The sequence below is a fragment of the Vidua macroura genome, chromosome 2 (assembly GCF_024509145.1).
Source record: "Vidua macroura isolate BioBank_ID:100142 chromosome 2, ASM2450914v1, whole genome shotgun sequence".
NCBI classification, from domain to species: Eukaryota; Metazoa; Chordata; class Aves; order Passeriformes; family Viduidae; genus Vidua; species Vidua macroura.
In genome coordinates, this window is record NC_071572.1 from 116,113,184 (window position 1) to 116,136,486 (window position 23,303).

General features: G+C 43.1%; 1 protein-coding gene across 4 annotated transcripts in view; it reads right to left on the bottom strand.

Moving 5' to 3' along the window:
* The window catches only part of FCHSD2 (FCH and double SH3 domains 2), a 131,656-nt gene that overhangs the window by 103,650 nt on the left and 4,703 nt on the right, over window positions 1–23,303 (bottom strand). For all 4 annotated transcript variants that reach the window (XM_053971488.1, XM_053971489.1, XM_053971490.1 and 1 more), the window contains exon 3: window positions 1,468–1,513. In XM_053971488.1, coding sequence (XP_053827463.1) covers window positions 1,468–1,513 — 46 coding nt within the window. The remainder of the gene's footprint in view (window positions 1–1,467; window positions 1,514–23,303) is intronic.

Genomic DNA, 23,303 nt, shown 5'->3' on the forward strand with positions numbered 1-23,303 from the left:
TGGAGCTGTGCACTTATCAGCAATCCAAGGAAGCGATCCCACAAGACTTCATTCATATAAACAGCTATTCAGTGAATCTCAAATGCTGCAGCTGCATTGCTGCAAAGCTGGGGGGGGTTTAAATCCAAGGAGCTGAAAGCCTCAGTTGTTAGGTCTGAGCTTTCCGAAGCGCAGTGTAATTATTTTTCCAGCTTATCAGGACTATTCCCTAAATGCAGTGACTGTTGTGTCTCTGCATATAAAAGACATTCCCAGTGTCTACTGGACAAATGTGTTAAGAACTGGTGTTAAATTTTCTGCATTAGTTAAAAAAAAAAAATCACTCAAGAACACACATTTTTAACCAGTTTCAGGAGGCACCATCATTGAAAAATTCAGGTATTTAATCTAATTTAGTTCAGCTGCCAATGGAATTGATACTTGCCAAGGTGAATTCATATGTGGAGAGAAATGGGAGCACCAATAACTTATGGCACTACTGTCAGCGAGTGGTCTTAATTCAGCACAAATTCCACGTGGTGTAGGAAGGGTTTTCAGATGGGTTTTAGGCTGAGAAGACATGCAGAAAATCCAGCACTAAAAACCCATCCATCACAGGCACAGGAACCATCTTTTCCCAACTGCCAGTGAAGCCTGGCCCCAGAATACGTTTGCTCTGTGTATTTTGGGGGTGATGCAGCACTGAGGACTAAAAGGATGTTTCACATGACATCCCACAAACTGCACTTGGAAGCAGCCTGGTGACAGCTTGTGTTCTCACATTCCACGTCAGGCACATCTCCAGTTGGATTTATGGCATGCTCAGCTCCACGAGCTCACTCCCTTGGGTTTTATTCTACCTTTAATCTATTTTAAAATAAATTAATGTATTCTTAATCTGTTGTACTTGGACTTAAGCTCCAAGAGCCTTTACTGTCAATTAAACAGGCAGCTGCCCCTTATTAGATGCTTTCTAATTTTGGACTGGGGGAGAAAAAGCAATCCTCCCTCTTTTCTCACAAACAAATCAAAATTCATTCCACTCCCTATCACAAGCATGAGGCCAAATCTGCTTTTATTTCAGATGAATGGGAAGCTGCTCTTACTGAAGAATGTGAATTTAAATTTATTTTGGACCAAATAAGCCAGAACATTTCCTCTCCCTCTAATTGACCTGATTTTACCTTTCACTCAAATTTCACACTGACTTCTGAGAAAAGCACACAGAGTTTGACTTTATAACAATTGGGGAAAAAATGTTAAAAATGTTTTCTGTACTCGAGAACTTCCCCAAGTCAAAATAGATGAAAATACAGAATGGGCCTAAGTCCTGTATAGATCAAACTGATTCAGAACTTCAACACATTTTCATGGTAAGTAACTTATGGAAAAGATAACTGATAAAAACATTCACCATGGTAATTTGCTGATTAACGAATTATCCCAACAGAACAATGCCACAGCCATCAAAATTAGTCCAGAACCTACCTGTGCATATTCTTTCTCAATTGCAGCTCTTTTCTGACTGAATGCTCTGAAAGAAGAGCAAAGAAATTTCATTAGAACATGAAGCAAAACACTCCAAATTCAGCAATTTAGTCAAAATCCATTAACACAGAGAGCAAAACTGTACAAATTCAATAATTTACTTTAAAAGGAGCTTCTGCTGGACAATCTGCAGAGTGAAAGAGCAACAAAAAAGGGAAATGGTTTGACAAGTGCACATCAGTAGCCCAGCAACGACTGTGTGTGGACTTCACATGTGTGATGGCTGAATTTCCAAGTTTTATTGGGCAAACTCAGTTCCCAGGACTACTCAGTTCCCAGCATTTTCTTCCTGAAAAGCTCGTCAGCTTTCCAGCAGTACAGCCGAGCAAGGAATTTGGGAGCACAGAACAGGATTTGACATTTTGTACCTAGACAAACTTACTTCATTTTCTTCAGACTTGTTTTGATGAGAGTTATTTTCTTTAAGCTATACCACAAACTGCTCAGCTTAAGGCTACACACCATAGGCACAAAAAAAAATCGAATTATATTTAAATTACTTACACAATAACTCTGGTGACACACCAATAAAAAAAAACACACCTCAGGAACATCCTCTAATGAAGTTAACTCAATAAAAAGGAGCTCTGGACAGGCTCCTTTTATTCCTGCCTACTCCATTTCATCCATGAAGAGCATCCATCCACATGCTACAGGCTCAGCTTCCCCAACAGGATGTAAAACCAAAGTTTATGTAAAACCAAAGTATCATGACTGCTTAAAATTCTTCCCAGACCAATGACAGCCCAAAAGATCTGGCCATATTCCAGCTCCAACAGTTAAACTTCCCAAATTCCCCTCGTGTAGCCCAGGTGGGTCCCAAGGGCTGTGTGACTCCCATATGAAACACCTTGATAGGAACAAGTGAAGTTGGCTGAGATGCCTGTGAACGAATTTCCTTTGTAAAGCATTCCAAGTATTCCAGCTAATATTACAACCCAATTTCTTTTAGGATCTCCTGTTCCAAAATCCAGTATCCCAGTCAGTCTAGCAAACACCTAGAAACCACAACATTCCTTTGAAAAGACTCATTTTTCTATCTAAAGTATAAAGAACTGCACAAATAACTCCAAGGAATAACCAAAATGTGTTATCAATATTGAAAAGGTGGAAGAAAACAGCGGCAGGCTTTGGAACGTAAATCTGGGAATACTTTAAGCAAACAAAGTTATTTTCCAATTCTCAGCTAAGTGCATTTCAAAACAGAATCAGGGCTGAATTACACCAAAGCTGGATATGAAGTTGTGTATTTCACCTGAGCTTTTTCCCCACCCCATTCAAACCAAATTCCCCTTAAATTAATTGCAAAGTAATGACTGTGACAAGCAGGAAGCCCGAGATATCCCCAGAAACTTTCTACATTAAAAGCTTTGCACCAGGGAGGAAAAACAAAAACATTCAAGCAGACCTTGTGTAGGATTACAAAATAACATGGGAATCAAACTGACTCCCAAAACCAACTGAAATCCTGGAATTGGATTGACCGCAAGCTTCGGCAGGAAGAGAATGGATTGTACAGCAGCACCTCCTCATGAGAAACATTTCGGTTTTAGATTTTGTTCTGTGGTTTAAATGGGGAAATAGTTGGCAAGATGCTGTATCCAATATTTAAATTTGTTTTGCTGAATGAAGAAAATGGTTAAGTGTGGAAAGGCTGTCGGGATCAGCTGTCTGCATTCCTTGGAGCCGGTGCTCCCTGCGGCTTTGGGACTGCGCTTCCCTCCCCTGGACCAACACAAAGCTGCTTTTAACCTTGGGACAGCTCATACAGCAACCCTTCTATGACAACTATGAATGGATTACAAAACATGATGAAAGACGAGACTGAAGTCAACACATTTCCCAGGAGAAACTTATTTTGAGCAGGGGAAAAGAGAAGTCTGACTAATAAATGCATCATAGTTTCTTAACTTGGGCAGCGTGAAAACTTTGACGTGCGTATCCAGATTTTATATACAAAGCTGGGATAGTCTTAACCTTATTGTCCTTCAGGATGGACTTCCAAATACATTCATATAAGGAAACATTTGTTCCCATGAAGCAATAAAATGTTCTCTAACTACTGGTAACTTTTTACAACACGAGTTAGTGAGTCTGCAAGAAAGCAGGAATATTATTTCGTGGTGTTTTAAACTAGGGAGCATTAATACTTACTTTTACACCTTCTCAAAGTTAACTAAGTGCAGGAAACACCAGAATTGCACTCCCCAGAAAGGCATTTTAGTTTGAGGACAGTAATTCCTAAATACCTTGTTTATCCTGTCAACGTTAATGCAATACATTTATTCCCTTCTCCCCATTTTCACTCAGGCTCTGTGAGACCATGGAATTCTAAGAGAGGAGGAGAAAGGAAACTTCTCTTCCTGCTATCCCCACTTTGCTAGTGACACTTTTTCTAGTGTTGAGCCCTCACTGCAAATTCCCAACCCCAAATTTCAACCACCGGCATGTATTTCCATCACTCATATCCATGAAAGGTAACAGATGCTATGAAATACTGAGATCTCTTTTTATATTCCCACTGTAGAAGAGAATAACATTGTGAATTAAGGAGTCAGGTCAGTGGAGAATCATATTTCACTAAGTTTTCCTACAGGGAAACAGGAGAAACAGATGGGCTTAATTATTTCATGGATGTCCACTTGGGCTGGAAATGTGTAAAGCTCACACCTTCATGAAAAATCAATAGAAGAACATTAAAATATACATTAGTTTTTTAAGACAATGTCCCATCTGCCAATATTGTGCACTTGTACAAATCTGAAGATCAAAGTCACAGCTTGCACAGCAGAAAGTTAAACCCAGTGACACCCTGAAAACCAGAAAGTGAATTAGTCACTGTATAAAAATTTAATTCCATGCAGAGCTATGCAAAAACGTAAACACACTCTTCATGTTCAGGGCTCTTGAATAAAAGAAGAGGCTAAATTTGCACCAGTGAATGTATTTCTATTCAAAGGCTGAGAAATCCAACAATGAACCAGGCAAGGCCTGAATCCCATTTGGAACAATTTCTCATGCAAGATGATGATAATGATCAAAAACCCAAGGTATTAACTGGACAATTCACACAGCTCACCTGATACCAGCAGCTTGTGCTTGTGGGTTTTCTGGCTATCAACATTCAGACAAATTGTTTGGAAATTTTAATGTAATTTTAAAATCCTTATAATTAACACAAAGCCTCAGAAAATGGATAAACTAGTATCACACCCAAAACCACACCTTTTGCCTGACCTTGACCTGAAATTAATTCACCTCATCAAAAATTCCCGAAGTAAACCTCCCTAAGGATTGTAGAGCACATTGCAGCTGGGTTAAACCTGACTCAACCCACCACCACTTGAGAAGATGAATCAGTGAATTTTGAAATAGCAAAAAATTTCCAGCTTCCCAGAAAGTAGATCAAGGATAATTCCTGACAGCTAGAACACACAGCAGTGGAAAAATATGACTTTACAACTTGTGCTTATAATGTACACTGGAGCACACACACTCAGTGTGCAATCATGTCCAAAGTAATACTATCCTGTTTTTTTTTAGTATACACTCACTCCAAAATTTTCCATTAAAAACATGAAAACAGACAGCTCTTATTATAAAAAAGAAAAGAGAAGAAAAAGGGGAGCAGCTGTTTTTGTCCCAGTGACAAAAACCACTCCATCAGCTTGAATCAACCCCAAATATTGTTGGATTTCTTTCTATTTATTCTTTCTTGTCCTCTCTTTAAACCATCCCAGTCTTGTAACAGTTTTGAATGATTTTTAGTGGGGCACAGGGAATAAATAAGCATACTGCATTACTGCTGGCAGGATAAAGATGAAATTTAGGAATTACTGTCCACAAATCACTCCTGACCAATCTCTCTAATGGTGAAGACATGCAGTGAAGTGTTTCTGCCCAGGATGGCATTGAAATTCCAGCCTGGAGTCCCAGCCTGGCTTGCTGCTCAAGGCTGGAATGCTCCTGAACTTGGCATTTGCTGACCTTCCAGAGGTTCCTGCCAGCTCCTGTCACCCACAGCCCCTGTCACCCTGGACACAGCCCTGCCTCCAGCCTGTCAGTGTTCTCCCCCAATTTAACAGGCTCCTTCAACTTGCCAAAATCCCCGTGCCACCATCCAGGCTGTGACTGGAGTCATGGACCAGCACTGATCCACTGACCTCTGAGGGAGTCCCAGCTGCCAGCTGCACTTGGCCCTGCTCCCCAACACTCAGATTTGGGGAGCCCAGCCAACGCTCCAGCCAGCTATCAGTCCATGTGTCCCCAGCGTGGCTCTAAAGGTGCTACAGGACTGTGTCAAAGGCCTCCCCGAAGCCACCACGTACAACACAGGCACTGCCAGCATTCCCAAAAGGAAATCAAGCACCTTTTGCCCTTTGGAAGTCCATGCTGGCTGCTCCAAATCACCTTTGTGCCCCTTCAAGGAATGGAAAAGAAGCCTCGAAAATTGTTTCCAGGAAGTTTTGCTGTGTAATTTTCCCAACAATTAAGGTAAAGCTCCTGTTCCCCAGATCCTCCTCCCGGCAGTCTTTGAAAATGTGCCCAGTATTTGCCTTTCTGCAGCCATCAGGAAGCTCTCCTGACTGCCATGACCTTTCCAAGGTGACAGGGAACTATCCCACTGCACCTCTGGAGTCCCAGTAAGCTCCAAGTCCCGGAGCTGCACCTGCCCTGTCCAGTTCCACTGGACAGCTCCCAGCTCCCAGTGCTTGGCTGGGATGGAGTTAATTTTCTGCACAGTGGCTGGGATGGGGCTGTGCCTGGCATTTGTGCTGAGAACACAAAGTTCCGGGCACAGACAACTCAGGGATGTTCCCGTTATTGCTGAGCAGTGCTTACACAGCTCAAAGCCTTTCCTGCTCCTCACACCACAGAAAGGTTTGCATTGGGAGGGACCTTAAAAATAATCTTGTTCCACTCCCTGCCATGGGCAGGGACATCTTCCACTATCTCATGTTTTTCCAAGCCCATCCAGCCTGGCCTTGGGCACTTCCAGGGATCCAGGGGCAGGCACAGCTTCTCTGGGAACCTGTTCTCATTAGTGAGTAGGCTGTGAGCGTGTAAGAAATTGGGAGGGGACCCAGTCAGGACAGCTGACCCCAAGTGACCCCAGACCACACAGCAATAAAAACTGGAGGAAGAAGAAGGAAGAAGGGATGTTCAAAATGATGGCATTTGTCTTGATGGCAAAGTCATAGAATCATTAATGTTGGAAAAAACCTCAAGGGATCATTGAGTCCCAGCTGTGCTCAGCCCAGAGCACTGAGTGCCACCTCCACTCCTTGGACACCTCCAGGGATGGGGATTCCAAAATTCCCTGGGCAGCACCTTGCAATGCTTGACAATCATCTCCATGGAGAAATCCCTGCTGCTGTCCACCCTGAGCCTGCCCTGGCCCAGCCTGGGGCCGTTCCCTCTCCTCCTGTCCCTGTTCCCCCCCGGCTGTCCCCTCCTGTCAGGATTTGTGCAGAGCCACAAGGTCCTTCCCTGAGCCTCCTTTGCTCCAGGCTGAGCCCCTTCCCAGCTCCCTCAGCCCCTTCTGATGCTCCAGGCCCTTCCCCAGATCATGACACTGAATTAAAATATCCTTTGGAATGCCAGCTCCCACTATAAAATCCAAAGGGGAGCAATCCTGAAATACATGAGAGGGGGGAATGGGCCAAAACGTTTTGCCATCCCTTGAAGGAAAACAGGTTTTCTTAAGGAATGCCAACATCCTTGTTTGGTTTAATTTAGTACTTTTATGTGGATCCCTCCTCCCACTTTTCCCCAGCAACATGAAAAATGCACCATAATGAATCAGTACCATACAACCAAATAACTGCTGTTACCTGGCTTTTAATTTAAGGACAGGTGTGTCACTAACAAAAGCACAACTGAATCCCAAATATTCTGGCCAACATAAACCATCCCCGTGGCTCCATTCAGGGCAGGGGTTGGCAATAAATGTTGAGATAACACAGCAGCAGCTGCATGCCTAATGAGGGACTCCAGGAACACCCATGCATGCAGGGACACACTGCATTAATATTCCCTCCCCGTGTCCAGCAGACACAAAGACAACATACCTGGAGCAATAATGAATCTACAGAAATTATTCATCATGACAAGACTCTCAAATGCTGCATGTAATAAGCTCCTCTTCGTGGTTTTTCCCTTTACTAAACAGAATTACCACTACAGAAATGTTTTAGAAGATTTGCATAAAATTCTGAGCGGCTGAAGGGTAAATTATTTTTCAGAACACCACAATTTCTGAAGTTATCTGTACACAGCCTGCAGAAAGCATATCAGTGCAACAGCCAGGTTATTTAAATTTGGAACGTACTTCACAGAATCCCAGAATGGTTATGGTCACAGGGGACCTACAGAACATCCCATTCCCCACCCTGCCATGGCAGGGACACCTTCCACTGTCCCAGGCTGCTCCAAGCTCTGTCCAACCTGGCCTTGGGCACTGCCAGGGAACCAAGGGCAGCCCCAGCTTCTCTGGGCACTCTGTGCCAGGGCCTGCCCACCCTCACAGGGAAAAACTTCCTCTTAATATCTAATCTAAACCTACTCCCTTTTTAGTCCAAATCCATCCCCCTTGTCCACCTTGTCACAAAGTACTCAAGACTCCAAATTCAGAGATTTTTGTAGCCTGACTTTCCCTTTTCCCAGCAAAACTCCTCCTTCACTGAACACCACAAGTTATATTTTTTATTTATACATCAAAATTTCACCTCAGACAAAGCATGGCAAGTGAAGTTTCACCTAAATTACATCATGTAAAAGAATTAACTCCTTTATTACAACTCTCTGTACTGTCAGACCACCACAAAATCATCAGCAAAGTCACCTCACCAGGGAATCCAGGTGCGTCCAATCACTTTCTGGCTAACTGTATTCAATGTAAACACCCCCAAATTTCAGTAAAACCAGTGCTGACTCTAACTCTTGATCTCATGCCTTTCTTTGCTCTTGCAAAAAGCCAACTAAGAAACAAAGAAGTTGTAAGCAAGGAAAAAGTCACTTCCATTTCATTTGCACAGAATACTTCAGGTTCCTTTTCAGCCACTCCAAGGGAATAAAAAAAATCACCCGAGGTCACATTACAGCAAATCACAGCCTTTATGTTTGGTTTTAAAAATAATAAACTCTCTTTTGTTCAATGGTTTTATATCATCTGAATGAAACAGAGCCCTTCCTAGAAAGATGACCCTTTTATATGCATGCTGTCACCTGCCAGGTTTATGTTATTGCTAGAAATAGGCAGTTCAGCTGCATTTTTATCAAGGAGCAAAAGTTCCATGTCAGGTTTGAATAATATCAGCACTGCCACTATTGCCTTCCCTGCTGAAGACTTTGTACCACCTATTAAATAAACTCCACAAGAAGTCACTGTACTGTGCTGGGCATTTAACAGCACTGTTCAAACACCCTTTTGCTGCCTGGATTTTTTTGGGCTGGCTTTATTTGCCTGGTCTCCAATTAAACTTGCTACCTCCCACATTACATCACATCCATGCCCTTCAGCACAGAGATACACACGTGGAACTCTTCCCTCAGCTCTTGTTCATGAACATATTTCTACATCAGAGCATTACCTCGGCTCTTCTTTCCAAATTACATGTCAGGGTTTTTCCAGACATCAGTAAAGGGAAAGACTTCCCTGGGAAAGGTTGAGTGGGGAAAATAAAACTGCTGAGAACCTTCCCTAGAGCCCATCACTAGGCTCAGAAACAGACATCAGAAAATGTCCTGCTGCTCCCATTCCCAGAGCATCCCTCCTTCCAGTCCTCCCTGACCAGCTGGAAGTGTCCCTGATGCTGTCCTCGAGCAGCCAAGCAAAGCTTTCATCCTCCTCCCTTCCTGCCCAAGGACCTCGCATGCTTCCCCTGCTCAGCCACGAGGGGCTCCTGCTGGAACTCCTGACCTTCCCCACAACGGGGGTGGGCTGCTCCTCAGCTCTCTGCAAGCCCTGCTGTGGAAAACTGAGCTGAACCCATCACTCCTGGCTGCTTCCCAGGAGACTCTGCCCACCAGCCGCGAGAAGGAGCTGAATTCTGCCCTCATCACAGCGCCTCTCCAGGTCCTGAAGGCAATCTGTGGTCACAGAAGCCCAAGCCACCACCAGTCTGGACGGGATTCCAAGCACCAGCCTCTCCTCCCATGGCAAGCACGGAGTTCCCACACCACAAACATCCCAACGCGGTGTGAACGTGGCCGCCAGGCCAAGATTTTTAACAAGAACCTTGCTGGGCAGGCCGAGGTCCCACCAGCTGTGAAAGCACACGAGGCAGCAGAACAAACTCGAAACCACCCTGGCGAGGTCACCCACAGCCTAAATTTTTGCCCACAAAGAAGTTCTGTGACCCAGCACGAGAAGCCAGTGACATTTCCTGCTTGTGGATCCACTGGAGGCCTGCCTGATCTCAGCAGACGTGTGAAGGGCATCTTTACAACTCGGGAAGCACAAATATTTGTAACATCAGGAAACTCTCTGCTTGCTGAGTCAAGGAATTCAGCTCTCCTTCCTGCAGCTTGCTGGCAGCCCTCACTTTCTGCTTACCTCAGTGCACTGCTCCAGTTCTCTGGCAAGCACAAAAGAAATGAAGAAGTGGCCTTTTTTTAAACTTGACTTTAATGTACATACTCTGTACTGTCTCCTCTTTAGTCTTAAAATAGCTCTGCTTCATAAATTCCTGCAGAAAGGGAGAAACTGGCAGTCCAAACATCCTGTACCACAGCGGAGCTCTTCTCTCCTCTACAAATTCCTTTCTACAAAGCAGCTCATGATTTTCTAGCAGTTTTTCCCCGAGCAAACAGCAGCTACAATATCCGCCCCATCCCTTTTATAGCCAAGCACACAGTAATCTCTTGTTGATTCAGCTACCACAGAACATTTTACCACCCTGAGGAGCCCTGCTCCATCCTTCTGCTACACAGAGGATTTGCAATAACTCACAACTGTGCTGGGTTCTCTGTCTCTGACCTGCAATTAGAAGCCTGCTCATCTCACACCTAAAACTAATCAGCTGTGACAGCTTTGCTACCATTTGTCCTTTGGAATGCTTACCCTTTAAATCTCCACTTATCCTCAGCCAAGATAAAAGTCCACGGAAGGAAAATTCTCCCGAGTGTAAACAGAAGTATGAAAGCTGAAAATATTTCAATCAATATTTCCACGTATCAGGATATAGACAGCTATATAATCAAGGAATCAAAATTGGGCAAAATATCTTTGTGACAAAAGCAGTCTCCTGCCTGCCCTGCCAGCATGCATCCACTCCAGTATTCACACACAATTTTCAGTACCTGCCATCCCCTCAAGCACCTGCAGGCACTACTGTTCAACTCAAAGGAGTAATAACTCTGCCTTCCATGCCCACAGAGAGCAGATAAATGAGCTCCTGCTTTGAAAAACAAAAGCCAGAAAGTCTAACTTTGAACATCTTGACTTCACAAGTTCTCACACACCGAATAGTTCAGGTGGGAAAAGACCTTGACGATCATCACGACCAGCCATGAATGATTTCCTGCTGTTACAAAAATGTCCCTTCCTAAAAAGCCCGTTTGGATTTTCAAGAGAGCATTGCTTACAGTACTCACAGTACTTTAAAAGATGCACTTCCAACCTGAAACTTCCCCACGCAATGTGCTATAAAGTCACAATTTTTAGCAGGACATTTAGAGGTCAATCCCAACAGGCACAGGCCGATTTTAAGTGCTCTTTACAACATACAGAACATCTTAGAACATATCATCTTGGCAACGTTTCTAACTGAAGCTTTTTAATGCTCAGTAGAATTTATTTGATTTCAACAAAACAAATTAACACATATGCAAAATGCTTGGTGTGATAGTACCCACAAACAAATTGGGCCTTAAACAGGAGATAGTTGTGATTTTTATCAGCACAAGCTCCCAATCAATGAGAAATTTCTTCTCTATAAAGCTATCAAAAACAACAAAGCAGTTTTTTCCCAAATGCATTTGTGAGCTATGAATTTATTCATAATTTTAAGTGTTCTAATGCACACAACCTATGATAAACCATGAAATATCTTTACCTTGTGCCTGAACAGTGCCCCTGTAGCAATGCACAGAGACAAAAAATCCAGACAGCATTCACTAGCAAGCAATGTACTCCCCATAAATCACATTACTGTACAGTTTGGGATTAGGATGAGTTGCCACTAGCAACAGAGCCAAAAAAATCAATTCTGTCACTATATATAGAGAATTCCTGCAACCTCAAACATAGCCAATGTTTTCAGCAATTTGTCTCAGAGAAGTATTAGCAGACCAGCATGTGATCAGAGGAACATGACACCCAGACACAAAACAATGCTAAAACAATAGTTTTTCCTTCAGTAGAAAAAAAAAAAAGGAAAACAAAAAAGAACCGCCAGAAAACTGCTGGTGTGAGCATTTCATTCACCCTTTTCAGAATAAAAGCGTGCCCTCTTTATAGCATTAACAGTCACAACAAATGCAAGGATTGGTTTCAGAGGTTTAGTGTATTTAAAATGATCACTAATGAGTTCTTGTTTTAAAACGGGAAACTAAGCAAATATTAGGGAGAGATACAATTTAGACAAATACAAGGGTAGTTTTCTATAGCTTCCCCAAACCTGATTCATCATATCCAAGGCATTTCCCTTTCAGGAAAAAAAAAAAGAAAAAAAAAAAAAAAAAACAACCTAAGATGTTATAATTCAGACTGTCTACCAGGAGCTTTTAGAAAACAGGAATATGAGGAGTTTCTTTGATCCCCATTTGCTTAACAGCAAGAAGCCGAGACACTTTTCATCATTCATGCTTCTTATTTCATCCTGGATCTGCAAAAGGTTTTGTAGCAGGCAACAACCACCTTGGAATTCTTACTTTACTCATCTGTCACATTTTAGGAATCTTGACAGTGCCACCCAGGTTTATTACAAAGACTTCTCTCCTTTCTTTTCCTACAGTCTTAATATGAGCATTTCAATTTTAAATGATGCCCTTCACAAGGTTTCATTGTCATTAACACTGACGTAAGTCAAATTCTGTATTTTAATGGATTCTACAGGTAATAATAATTATTATAATGGCTTTTTTCCTCAAAGCACAATCACCCTGTTTTAGAAGAGTACAGTAGATGTACTGTTATTTTTTAAGTCAGTAAAATGTAACAGCTCACTGAAAACATGCGGCACAATTTCTAAAATCCATCTGCAGATGTATGTCAGAATCATTTAGGTTAGAAAAGACCTCTGAGATCATTGAGCCCAAGTTTTGACTGATCACTACCTTGCCATGTCCAGTCATTCCGTGAACATGAATACTCCTTATAAGCTTTTTCCCAAAAGGAGAAATTTCAGTCTATTGCCAATCAAAAAAAGATATGGAAAAGGTATCTGAAATGGGTCAAGTCATCCTGTCTTCTTGCCACTGACAAGAATATTGATCTTGCTCACTAGCTGCAGCACCACCGCCTGCTCCAAACACATACAGGAGTATAATGCAGTTAAAATCACTTTCCTGAGCTCCAGTAAAACCAGAACAGGGCTGTTAATAAAGGTTTCTCAGAGAATCACAGACTCCCAGCAAGGTTTGGGAGGGAGGGGACTTGAAAGATCATTAGTGCCACCCCCTGCCATGAGCAGGGACACCTCCCACTGTCCCAGCTTTCTCCAAGTGCAACCCAACCTGGCCTTGGACACTTCCAGGGGCGGCCACAGCTTCTCTGGGAACCTGTGCCAGGTCCACCCCACCCTCCCAGGGAAGCACTTGTCTCCCAAAACCCAACTAGCCCTGCTCTTTAGCAGCCAGAAGTCATGCCCCTTGTCCTGGCATTCTATGCCCTTGTCTCAAGTCCCTCTCCATTTTCCTTATGGGTTTCTTTCAAGTCATGGAAGTGGCAATTAGGTCACACTGAAGCTTCTCTTTTCCAGGCTGAACAATCCCCATTCTCCCAGCCTTTCCCATACTGCCAGTTCAGCAGCACAGCTGGGTGCAGAGAAGGCAAAAGGCATTTCAAACATCCACTGAGCTGTGTCAACAAAAGAGCCCAGCCCTGCTCTAACACAGTATCGAGCTAACCTGCTAAATTTAGAACAAAAAAAAAAAATTACAAGTACAACGGGCAAACTCCTCCAGCAGAGAGATCCATTTGCTCCCTGAGAGTAAAGAAGTGTTTGGATGCTTGGAGAGATGAGGTCTTGGTTCTTAACTGGACAACAGCTCTGCACTGCACCTCCACCAGAAGGACGTGGCAGCCAGCGAGCAGAGAACATCAAAGCACCCCCACCAACTCAAAGGAACTTCTCAGGGCAGATCAAAGCTCGAGGCACTTCATAAGCCGGGCCCGGGGTGTTCCAAACACCAGCCCAAAGCCGGGAACAAAGAGCGCCGTGCGGCCGCATTCCTGCGGCACCGCAGAGCCCCGCAGGAACCGCGAGCCTTGGCTGCAGGACACGCCGAGTCACAAGTGCAAGTCTCCCCAGGAAATCGGGAACAACAACACGGCCACGCTCGGCTTCAGGGAAAGGAAATGTGCCTTCGCTCCTCCTTGCGCTGCCCTTTGTTGGGATGGAGAGAAAGAGAGCGGGCTCTTACCGAAAGAAGAGGGAGCGCACAGGAAAGCACGTGCAGACAGAGAATTAAAGGAACATTTTTATCAGTGACACTCTGGAGGATGATCGAAGTCTTCACACAGGTTTTTAGAACTATTTCTTGAGGACCAAATGCCCAACAGACAGAAGATTCAGCTCCTCAGGCATTAAGGATCAAGTTCAGCCACTTTTCACCAACAACAGGCAGACTGCAACACCAACTTCAACCACTCTTTGGATACTATAATCAAAATTCTGCATATTTCCAAATGAAAAACTCCTGTAATCACAAAGATTACCTTCACCTCCTCAGGAGAAAAGCCTAAGTTCCAAATGCTCAGAAAAGCTAGAATATAGGGCCTTCTTTGTTTTCTACGCAGCTGATTAGCTCACAGCAATTAACTACAATCTGCTTTCCCATCAATTAATACAAATATCGATGAACAATGTCTAGAAAATTTTGTTTGCATTTTTAACCTATTTGAACATTAACGCACATCATTCAAGCTCTGCATACATTCAGCCAAATCAGAAGGTTTTAGGCAGATGCTCCCCTGGTAGCCTGTACATCACAGGGAAAAAAAAATGAGATTCCCAAAGAGAACTAGTGCACTTCCCAAGCTTTCCCAAGTCAAGTCTGCCACTATTTATAGTGATTCGAGAGACTCAACACCTCCCACACTGTTACAATTCTGAGCTTTTGCTTTGATTTGAAACACACAGAGAAGAGCTAAGAAGGAGGTACAAACCAGTCTTACTGCAACTGCAGAAATTACTCTTCTCTCATCTCTTTTCTCTTACTGGGTGGGAAATGTGGGATACAAGGAATAGCTGCAACTCCCACTAACAATCCCAAAGACACTAGTTGTACAAGTACTCCAAAAATACTAATGTTTGCTAATACTACAGAGAACTGACGTTAATGGCAAAGAAAAGATGAGATTGCTCAGAGATCCACAGCAAATCAAATCATGAGCCTTGAATTTTTTGCTCCCAAATTCCCACATTTTAGGAAGAGGGCATTACCCTCTGGAACAATCTCCCAAGAGAAGCATAGAGTCCCCGTTGTGGAGGTTTTCGAGATACAGATGTGAGGTTAACTTCATCCAGGCTCCCTTTGCCTTGGACGGTTGGATGAGACAGCTTTTTGAGGTGTGCCCTGGACGCAAATCTACTTTTAAACAGCATCCTGGTATTGCTGGTACAGTGAAGTATCTTAAGTTTACCACCTTAAACCAATGCCACAGGAGCTGGTTCAATAAAATTACTGAAATTCAAATATTTGTGCTTTGCTGTGATTCTTATCAAACAAAACCCCACCCTTGTGATGGTCCTCTCTTAATCTCACCAAATCACACAAGCATGGAATGGAAGTGACCTCTGGAGTCCCCCAGTCCAAGCCCCATGCCAAAGCAGGTTCACCCAGGGCAGTTTTGAATAAGCCCAGGGAAGGAGACTGCAGAACCTCTCTGAGCAGCCTCCTCCACGTGCTCTGTCACCTCACAGCAGTTTTTTTTCCTCATATTCAAGGGGAACTTCCTGCATTCCAGTTTGTGCCCGTTGCCCCTTGTCCTGCCACTGGAAAGAGTCTGGCCCCATCCCCTTGGCACCTGTCCTGAAAATACTGGTATGTATTGATCAGATCCTCTCTCAGCTGTCTGTTCTCGAGGCTGAGCAGCCCAGCTCCCTCAGCCCTTCCCCAGAAGTGAGGTGCTCCTGTCCCTCATCATTCCTGCAGCCTCTCTTGGATCCCTGTCCTGTCTCTCTTCACACAACTCTGGCTCAACAGAGTTGAGAAGAACAGAGGAGGAATGAGAAGACAAAGAGGAAATTCAAAAGTAGGACCTCTTTCTTAATTAAGTGTTACTAGGCAGTGATATGTACTTGTCCTCTTACTCAGCCAGCTCAGATCATGGAGAGATAATTAGAAACAATCACACAAAATCAATTAACAGGAAAGAAAACTTCATAAACAACAAGCACATTAAAACAACATGGGAAGCCACTGCCATCTACTCCCTTTCTCACCAGTGGCAACACAGCTGAAAATGGCAAAGTACATTTAGAGATAAGACAGGCTAAAACCAGGCTGGGAACACACCAGGACTATGAAAAGCAGCTGCTAGAAATCCAGACACTACAACACTGCCTATTACAGCTGAATATTCTGAATATTCTTTTTCATTCCCAAGGCAATCTAGCCTGTCTTTTCTGCCTCTGCCTGGCCTTAGGATGGGAAGGCAATGCTTTTCAGGTCAAACATTAACAGAAATTCAGCAGCCAACACATGGCAATGTTTCAAGACAGAAACTCCCAATTATGTCAAGAGATTACAACTATTTTACTCCCTGCTGAAAGGCTGAAAAATAGGGGTCAATTTTACTTCATTTTTCAAGAACTTCAGCCCCTCATCTCTGTCGCTCTCAAACCCTGAAATAAGAGCAAAGTAATTCCACCTTTTACACAGTTAAGTGATTTCTCAAATTTCCAGTCTGCAGACGACGCCAAGCTGAGCAGCGCAGTGGACACAGGGGAAGGACGGGGCCATCCAGAGGGAAGGATTAAATGGGATACTGGGGGGAATTCCTCCCTGGGAGGGTGGGCAGCCCTGGCACAGGGTGCCCAGATCAGCTGTGGCTGCCCCTGGATCCATGAAGTGTCCAAGGCCAGGCTGGATGGAGCTTGGAGCAGCCTGGGACAGTGGGAGGTGTCCCTGCCCAAGGCAGGGGGTAGGAATGGATGAGTTTTAACATCCCCCTCCCACCCAAAGCCATTCCACAAATCTATGATTCATTCTTATATTCAAAGATCTTTAAAGGCACTTCTGATCTCAGCTCATCTTGGAGTATCATACCCTCAAGAAAAATTGTGGCTCGCTCAGTTTTTTTGCCTCCTCCCTTTTTTTGTTTTTTTCCCTCCTTCAAAAATGCAAACAGAACACAGCAGAGCCCCCTCAAAAAATCTTATTTACGCTCAGGATTGTATTTATTTAAACATGGCTGTAAGTGCCAACATTTTCCCTGCTAACATTGGCTTGCATCTGGCTAGAAATAACTACACTGAGTGGCTTTACCACCATAAATCTTCGGAATCTTCTGCATGGCTGAGCTCTGCTCATAAAATTGGACACCAGCGCGTTTTGTCTGTCTCATTAAAAGGATGTTTGGTGGAGCCGGCGCAGGAGGAGAGAGGAGTGTGTGAACAACCTTCTCAGAGCCACTGGGGATTGGCCCAAACTGTTCTCACAAAGAAAGGAACGCCTAAAATAACCCCAAAGGCTCCTAGAAGGAACGGCTCCGAAGGTTAGGAATCATTTTAAAAGTCTGAGAATGGAATCTCCACGCTTACAGTAGCACACAGGGGAAAAAAAAAAAAAAAAAAAAAAAAAGGCTAGATTTCAATAGATTATTTTTGTAGTTACTCTCTTTCCTCAAGTTTCAATTGGAAATATTCCATTTGCTTCCTAAATAACACAGCCCAAGACTTACAACCATTAATTCTATACTTTCCCTCTCCTTCCTCAAGTTTTAATTGGAAATATTGCATTTACTCCATAAATAAACACAATCCAACACGTACAAGCCTAAAGTCAATAACAAGCCCCCAACTTAATATATTCCTACCGTGTATTTAGGAAAAATGTTATTAAAATTTTAAAACCTACTATAAAAAAACAGTCAGAAAAGCACCACATTGAGCCATTATAAACCAGATTATACTGCAAACATTTGACCAGAGCAGCTTGAGTTTGATAAGGTTTTAGCCTTTTTTCAACTGCCTGTTTTTAAAAGTATAAATGCAGAACATCTTTTCTGTGTGCTTTCATATGCAAAAAGCAATCAACATGATTAAACAAGGTCAATGATTTTAGGAAGCAAAACAAAAAAGTTTAAAAATCAGATGCATATTCATCAGAAAACGAAATTCACCACGTGTAAGATAAGATATTAGTTAGGCCAAAAGTTCACTGGGAGCAGGAGAGGCTGATCTCAAGGACCAGCTGGGAATGAAAAGAAAAGTAAGGACACCAAGTTCTCTGCAGCCAAGATAACCATGGAACATCGGCCCTTTTCTGGGAAAAAAACCAGCAAAACAAACCCACAACCTCTCTTTTTACCTCTGCCTCCCCTACAAGGAAAATTTACACGGTGTAGGATGTGGTAATCCCATTCCCATCGTTTTTCAGGACGCTGGAATCGGCATGGCACAAGGTTTCTGAGATCTCCTGATGGGAGACTGGCAAAGGCAGCAAAACCTGCAAAATAAACCTTTTGGCACCAAACTAAACAGAACAAAAGGTTGAGGCTGGGTACTGGGGAAAAGCTCTTCCCCCCCAGGGTGGTCAGGCACTGAGCAGGCTCCCATGGGAAGGGTGACAGCACCAAGCTTGACTTCAGGAAGCCTTTGGACAATGCTCTCAGGCACAGGGGGGATTTCGGGGTGTTTGTGCAGGGCCAGGAGTTGGACTGGATGATCCTGATGGGCCCACTCCATCAGGATATTCCATGACTCTGGGACAACACACCACCATAGGAAATCAGGCCAGGCCACGCTGATTGTGCCTGGAATGGGAAGAATGCTCTTCCTCTCTCCAACACAGCTCATCCTGACGTCTGTGGGATGTCCCCAATGCCTTCAACTCCCCTTAGACAGGGGTTTCCATAAGAGCTGGGATGAAAAGCCTTCACCACAGAAGTGATGTGATGGAGAAGAAAGAAAACCCAAGGAGCACCTTGAGTTTGAACAAGTGGATCAAAATAATAAATTGTTATTCCTTTAGAACCACCCCGTGCCACGTATTTTAATACACATTGCAACTGTCCCCATAAAAATCTGTACCAAAGGCAGCTCTACAGGACTTCATGGCAGCTGCTGGTTTCCCAGAGCTCTGCCAAGTAACATCGTGGTGAAAAACAAGAGTTAGGTCCAGGAAAAGCCATGCTCGGATAAAATTCAGGGGAAAAAAAAAATATCAAACCCACACGACTTTCTGCAAACCAAAGAGTTCGTTCTTAAAAAATGGGGCAGGAGTCAAAAGTGAAAATGCAACTTTTGGCAAGGAGCTGCTGTACTCAGAACCCAAATCCTCTTGTTATGTCTTGGAAGACAAACTCACACTAAAGCCACAGCTTAACAGAACAAGCCCAGGGTCTCCTGAAAGTCCTTAAAAATCAGACTTCCAAAGTGTGTGCTGGAATTGCTTTAAGAAAAAAAAAAAAAAGCTCATTCAAATGCAAACCTCAGAGAAAAAAAATGGGGGAAAAAAAGAATTTTCATTCTGATGTGAGAAATGGTTTGTTGGGCTTTTTTTACACTATTCAGCCATAAAAAAGCAAACAAAAAAAAATCTTTTGATTGTTTAACTTTCATCAGTTGAAAGGTACCCAGAAATACTAAAACAGGGGATCCATTAATTTTTGTCTGTCAGGGATGAAAAAAAAAGCAGGAATGTGGTCCATTTCTCAATTCCACTGTGCCAAGACAGGCCTGAATCATTACACTGTGGCCATGTTTATACTAAAACTCTTCTTTTTTTGCTCAGAACTTGGATTTCCACACCCAGTAGGCAACAGCTTTTTTTAAAGTACATTCCAAGTTTCCCTCAAACAGTTCCAGTCAAAACATCACCAGATTTTAATTCCGTCAAGAATGTGAGCATCTCATTAAAGCCCTGCCTAATTATGGGTAACGTGCCCAGACCACAGATTCTGTGGTATCTTTAGATGGAATATTATTCAGAAGTAACTGCACCAACTTTTCTCAAAAAACTCTGAAATTTCTGCTTATTTAGTGCTACAGCAAAGAATTGTGTGTCCTCAACTAATTAACAGAGCCTGGGAAAAAAATTGAAAGTACAAAATAAAGTCACAATAATCACTAGTGGTGAGAAAGATCAACCCAGGAGGAAAGAAATGTCACCAGCTCGTAAGAAAACTGGAAGTTTTAAAGAAATAAATATTCCAGTCACACAAAGGAAAGCCTCAAGTGTGAGTCAAACCCAGAAAAAAAATAACATTTTGCACATTGTTTTGGGGAATTCTTCTGATTTTTCTGCTGCTTTCCACTTTGGCAGGTTGCAGATTTCAGAACCTGTAAGCACAGCAAATCACTCTGCTCCTTCTGAAATAAAGCCCCAAACACCAGAGGCAAGAATTGCATCTGCTGAATGCAGGGAATGACCTTGAGGGGAAAAAGGAAGGACACATTTCTCAGCAGGATAAAGGGAAAAAAGAGGTGGACATGTTCATGGATAGATGAATTTCTTAAAAAGGGGCTTTATCAGATACCCACTAGCCAGAGGCAAACATGCTCTGGAGCCCAGGTTCAGGAATATCCAAATAAATTGCATTCCCTGCAGCTGGAGACCAGAGAGAACACGAAGAAAGGGAAACTCCTCACCACCACCGTGCCTGAGGGCAGGAAAAGCAGAGATTCCTCAAAATTATTCAGAATCTCTTATGGAATTCTAATACATATGGCTACACACACACGTAAATACATATTATTTTACAGCTTTTTTCTCCATCCGCTCCTCCTTGCACAGCTCCACAAGGCTCTTCCCTAACACAGAATCTTTTAAGGGATGGTGCAGATTTGCTGTATTTAAAACTGGAACTGCTGCTGGTCTCTATTCCAGACTCAGCCCCAGCTGCCATAAACCTTATCAGGAACCTGCCAACACAGCCAGCCAGATTCCAGGAGCACAAATTCCACCAGGGAGTACAAAGTGTATCCAACAGCAAAAGCTTCCACGGAGCATAATTGAGCACAGAAAATGACATGTTAAGACGAGCAGGAACTGGCTGGCTACAGATGTAAATCCATTCATACTTTTACTTTCTTTTTTTAAATATCTGTGCTGCTCGCTCTGGCTTGTTATGACAGGCTGAGGCATCGAAGGAGTTCTCTGTCCTCATCCTGGGCACAGAAACACAAATCCTGCCCTGGAATTACTGCTTCCCTCACAGCCTGCAGGAGGGACAGCCCAGCAACAGCATCCAACACAGGGAAGGGCTCACATTGGTAAGGAAGAGCCACAAGATCTTCCCCACTTGGCTTAACACATCTTCAGTGGCTCTGCTGCACGTTAAATAGGGAGGAATCTCAGGAATAGAGAACTAATTCAAATTCACAAGGTCAGAACTGGATAAAGAAAGGGAGGAGATGAAGCACCTGGGAGGAAAATAAGGAAAAAAAAAAATAAGCTGACAGATTGGAAGGGAGAAAGCAGAGCTTTGGAGAAGAGGGTGGAAGATAGAAAATCACAGAATATTCTGACTGGAAGGGACCCACAAGGACACCCCACAAAGGCAAGGCAGCAGCAGAAGAAAGGTGAATAACACAGAAAAATGCAGCTTTATCAAAAAGAACATGGAGGTGTTTTCTGTCAGGAGGCAGAAACCACAAGGACAGAAGAGGGAAGCAAACAGAAGGAAGTATTTGTACATAGATTCACATCTCTATCAAGTTGCACAAGTAGATTGTGAGCCTGTCTTTTTGGCAATTCCTTTTACACTACGAATGTGAAAAAAAAACCCTGAAAAAACTAAATTCAGGAGCCAACAAATGAAAGGACTGTATTGTTACTCCTTCTCAGCCAGCAATCAGGCAATCTTTACATCTCATTTCAAATGACTTAAAAGGATGAAGCAACGTAGATCAACACATCCAGACAGCCAAAATGAGTCAAGACTTAAATGAGGTGAATTTTCCAGAGCTGTAACTCACAAAGCAGCAGCTGTGCCTTCTACAGGGGCATCAGGCTGGGCTTACACAGTGACTTTAAACCCGTGTGAACCTGTGCTGCTGTTGAGCAGCTTTGCTTTCCCTCTCCTCCCTCAGGTACTCATCATTCCTCCTCCCTCCCCTGCCACACTGGACCAGGGACTGGATTTATCAAAAAATCTGGGAGAAAAGCCAGGGAAGGTTTGATTTCAGGTGGGTGAGCTCCCTGATCCACAGAACTCGCCCACCCTGTGCTGCAGCAGAATTAGCTGGGCCAGCAGACCTGGCCCTAGGTCTTCAGCCCAGACTAAAGTTGAAACAGACACATAAACACAACTTCATTCTCTCTAGCAAAACACAAATGTGAAGAAGTTTTAAGAAGGACATTTTAGGATACCTCAGCAAAACCTGAAAAGGCATAACAAGTGCCTTGGAAAAGCAGACCCCAAGCCTTGGAAAAAGCATGACCCAATGTTTAATGTAAAGCAATTATCACTTAATGAGTTTATGAAGTCTGTAGCACATAAATACCTCACAGAAATGCCAAGCTGAATTAAAATGTGAATCACACAGAGTTCTTTACAATTCTGCAGGCACTGGTACACAGACAAAAGGAAAACATCCCTCTGTCCCAGCAAACCAAGAGCATTTGCAGACCCTGCCTGGGACTTACTTACTTACTACCATCAGTCAAATAAGGCAATCTTAAAACCAAAATAAAATACATGAATGTTGCTAACACCTCTGATAAATTCAGCCATTCATAGCCCAGCAAAAAAATAATTAACTCACTGCCTAAAAGCAGCCAGTGTGGATGGAGTGAAGGACTCCTTGCCATAAATGTTGAAGGGTTTCTGGATCACAGCAACAAAACCTACATTTACCTGTCAAGGAAAAAAAACTTTTTCTCCATCCCAGTGGCAGAAAGACAACTTTTTTTATGGTAATGCCAACACAGATCTCCCACACGAAGGCTTTAGTGAGGTACAGAAGATAAACACATGTCATGCCTCAAAGTAAGCCAAAAGACCCTAAAAGCATCCTGAATCACTTGTTCCCCAAATTCCCCAGTCACTGAGCATGGAGAAATGTAACACAAAGAGCCAAACAGAGATTACAAAAACAAAAATGTATTTTTAAATCTCTTTGCTAACACATTTCAAACACATTCTTTATTAGAGTCTTGTCAAAGAGACTTCAGCTTTAGTGGTACTGAGCTTCCACAAAGGAACAACAGTTTGTTAAGACTAAAATGGACATTTGGTTATTTTTTAAAATAAATACTAGAATTTTACATAAGTGTCAAAAAGCCATCCAAAAAAAAAAAAAAGGGTAGTTACACACATATGCCTCAACCCTGACCAAGAATCCCCAGTTTTGCATAAAGAAATCAAAGCTGCTGGTACTGCAAGCATGCTTTATGGGCTGGTAGGCTGCCAAAAATCATCTGCTAATACACCAGACAAT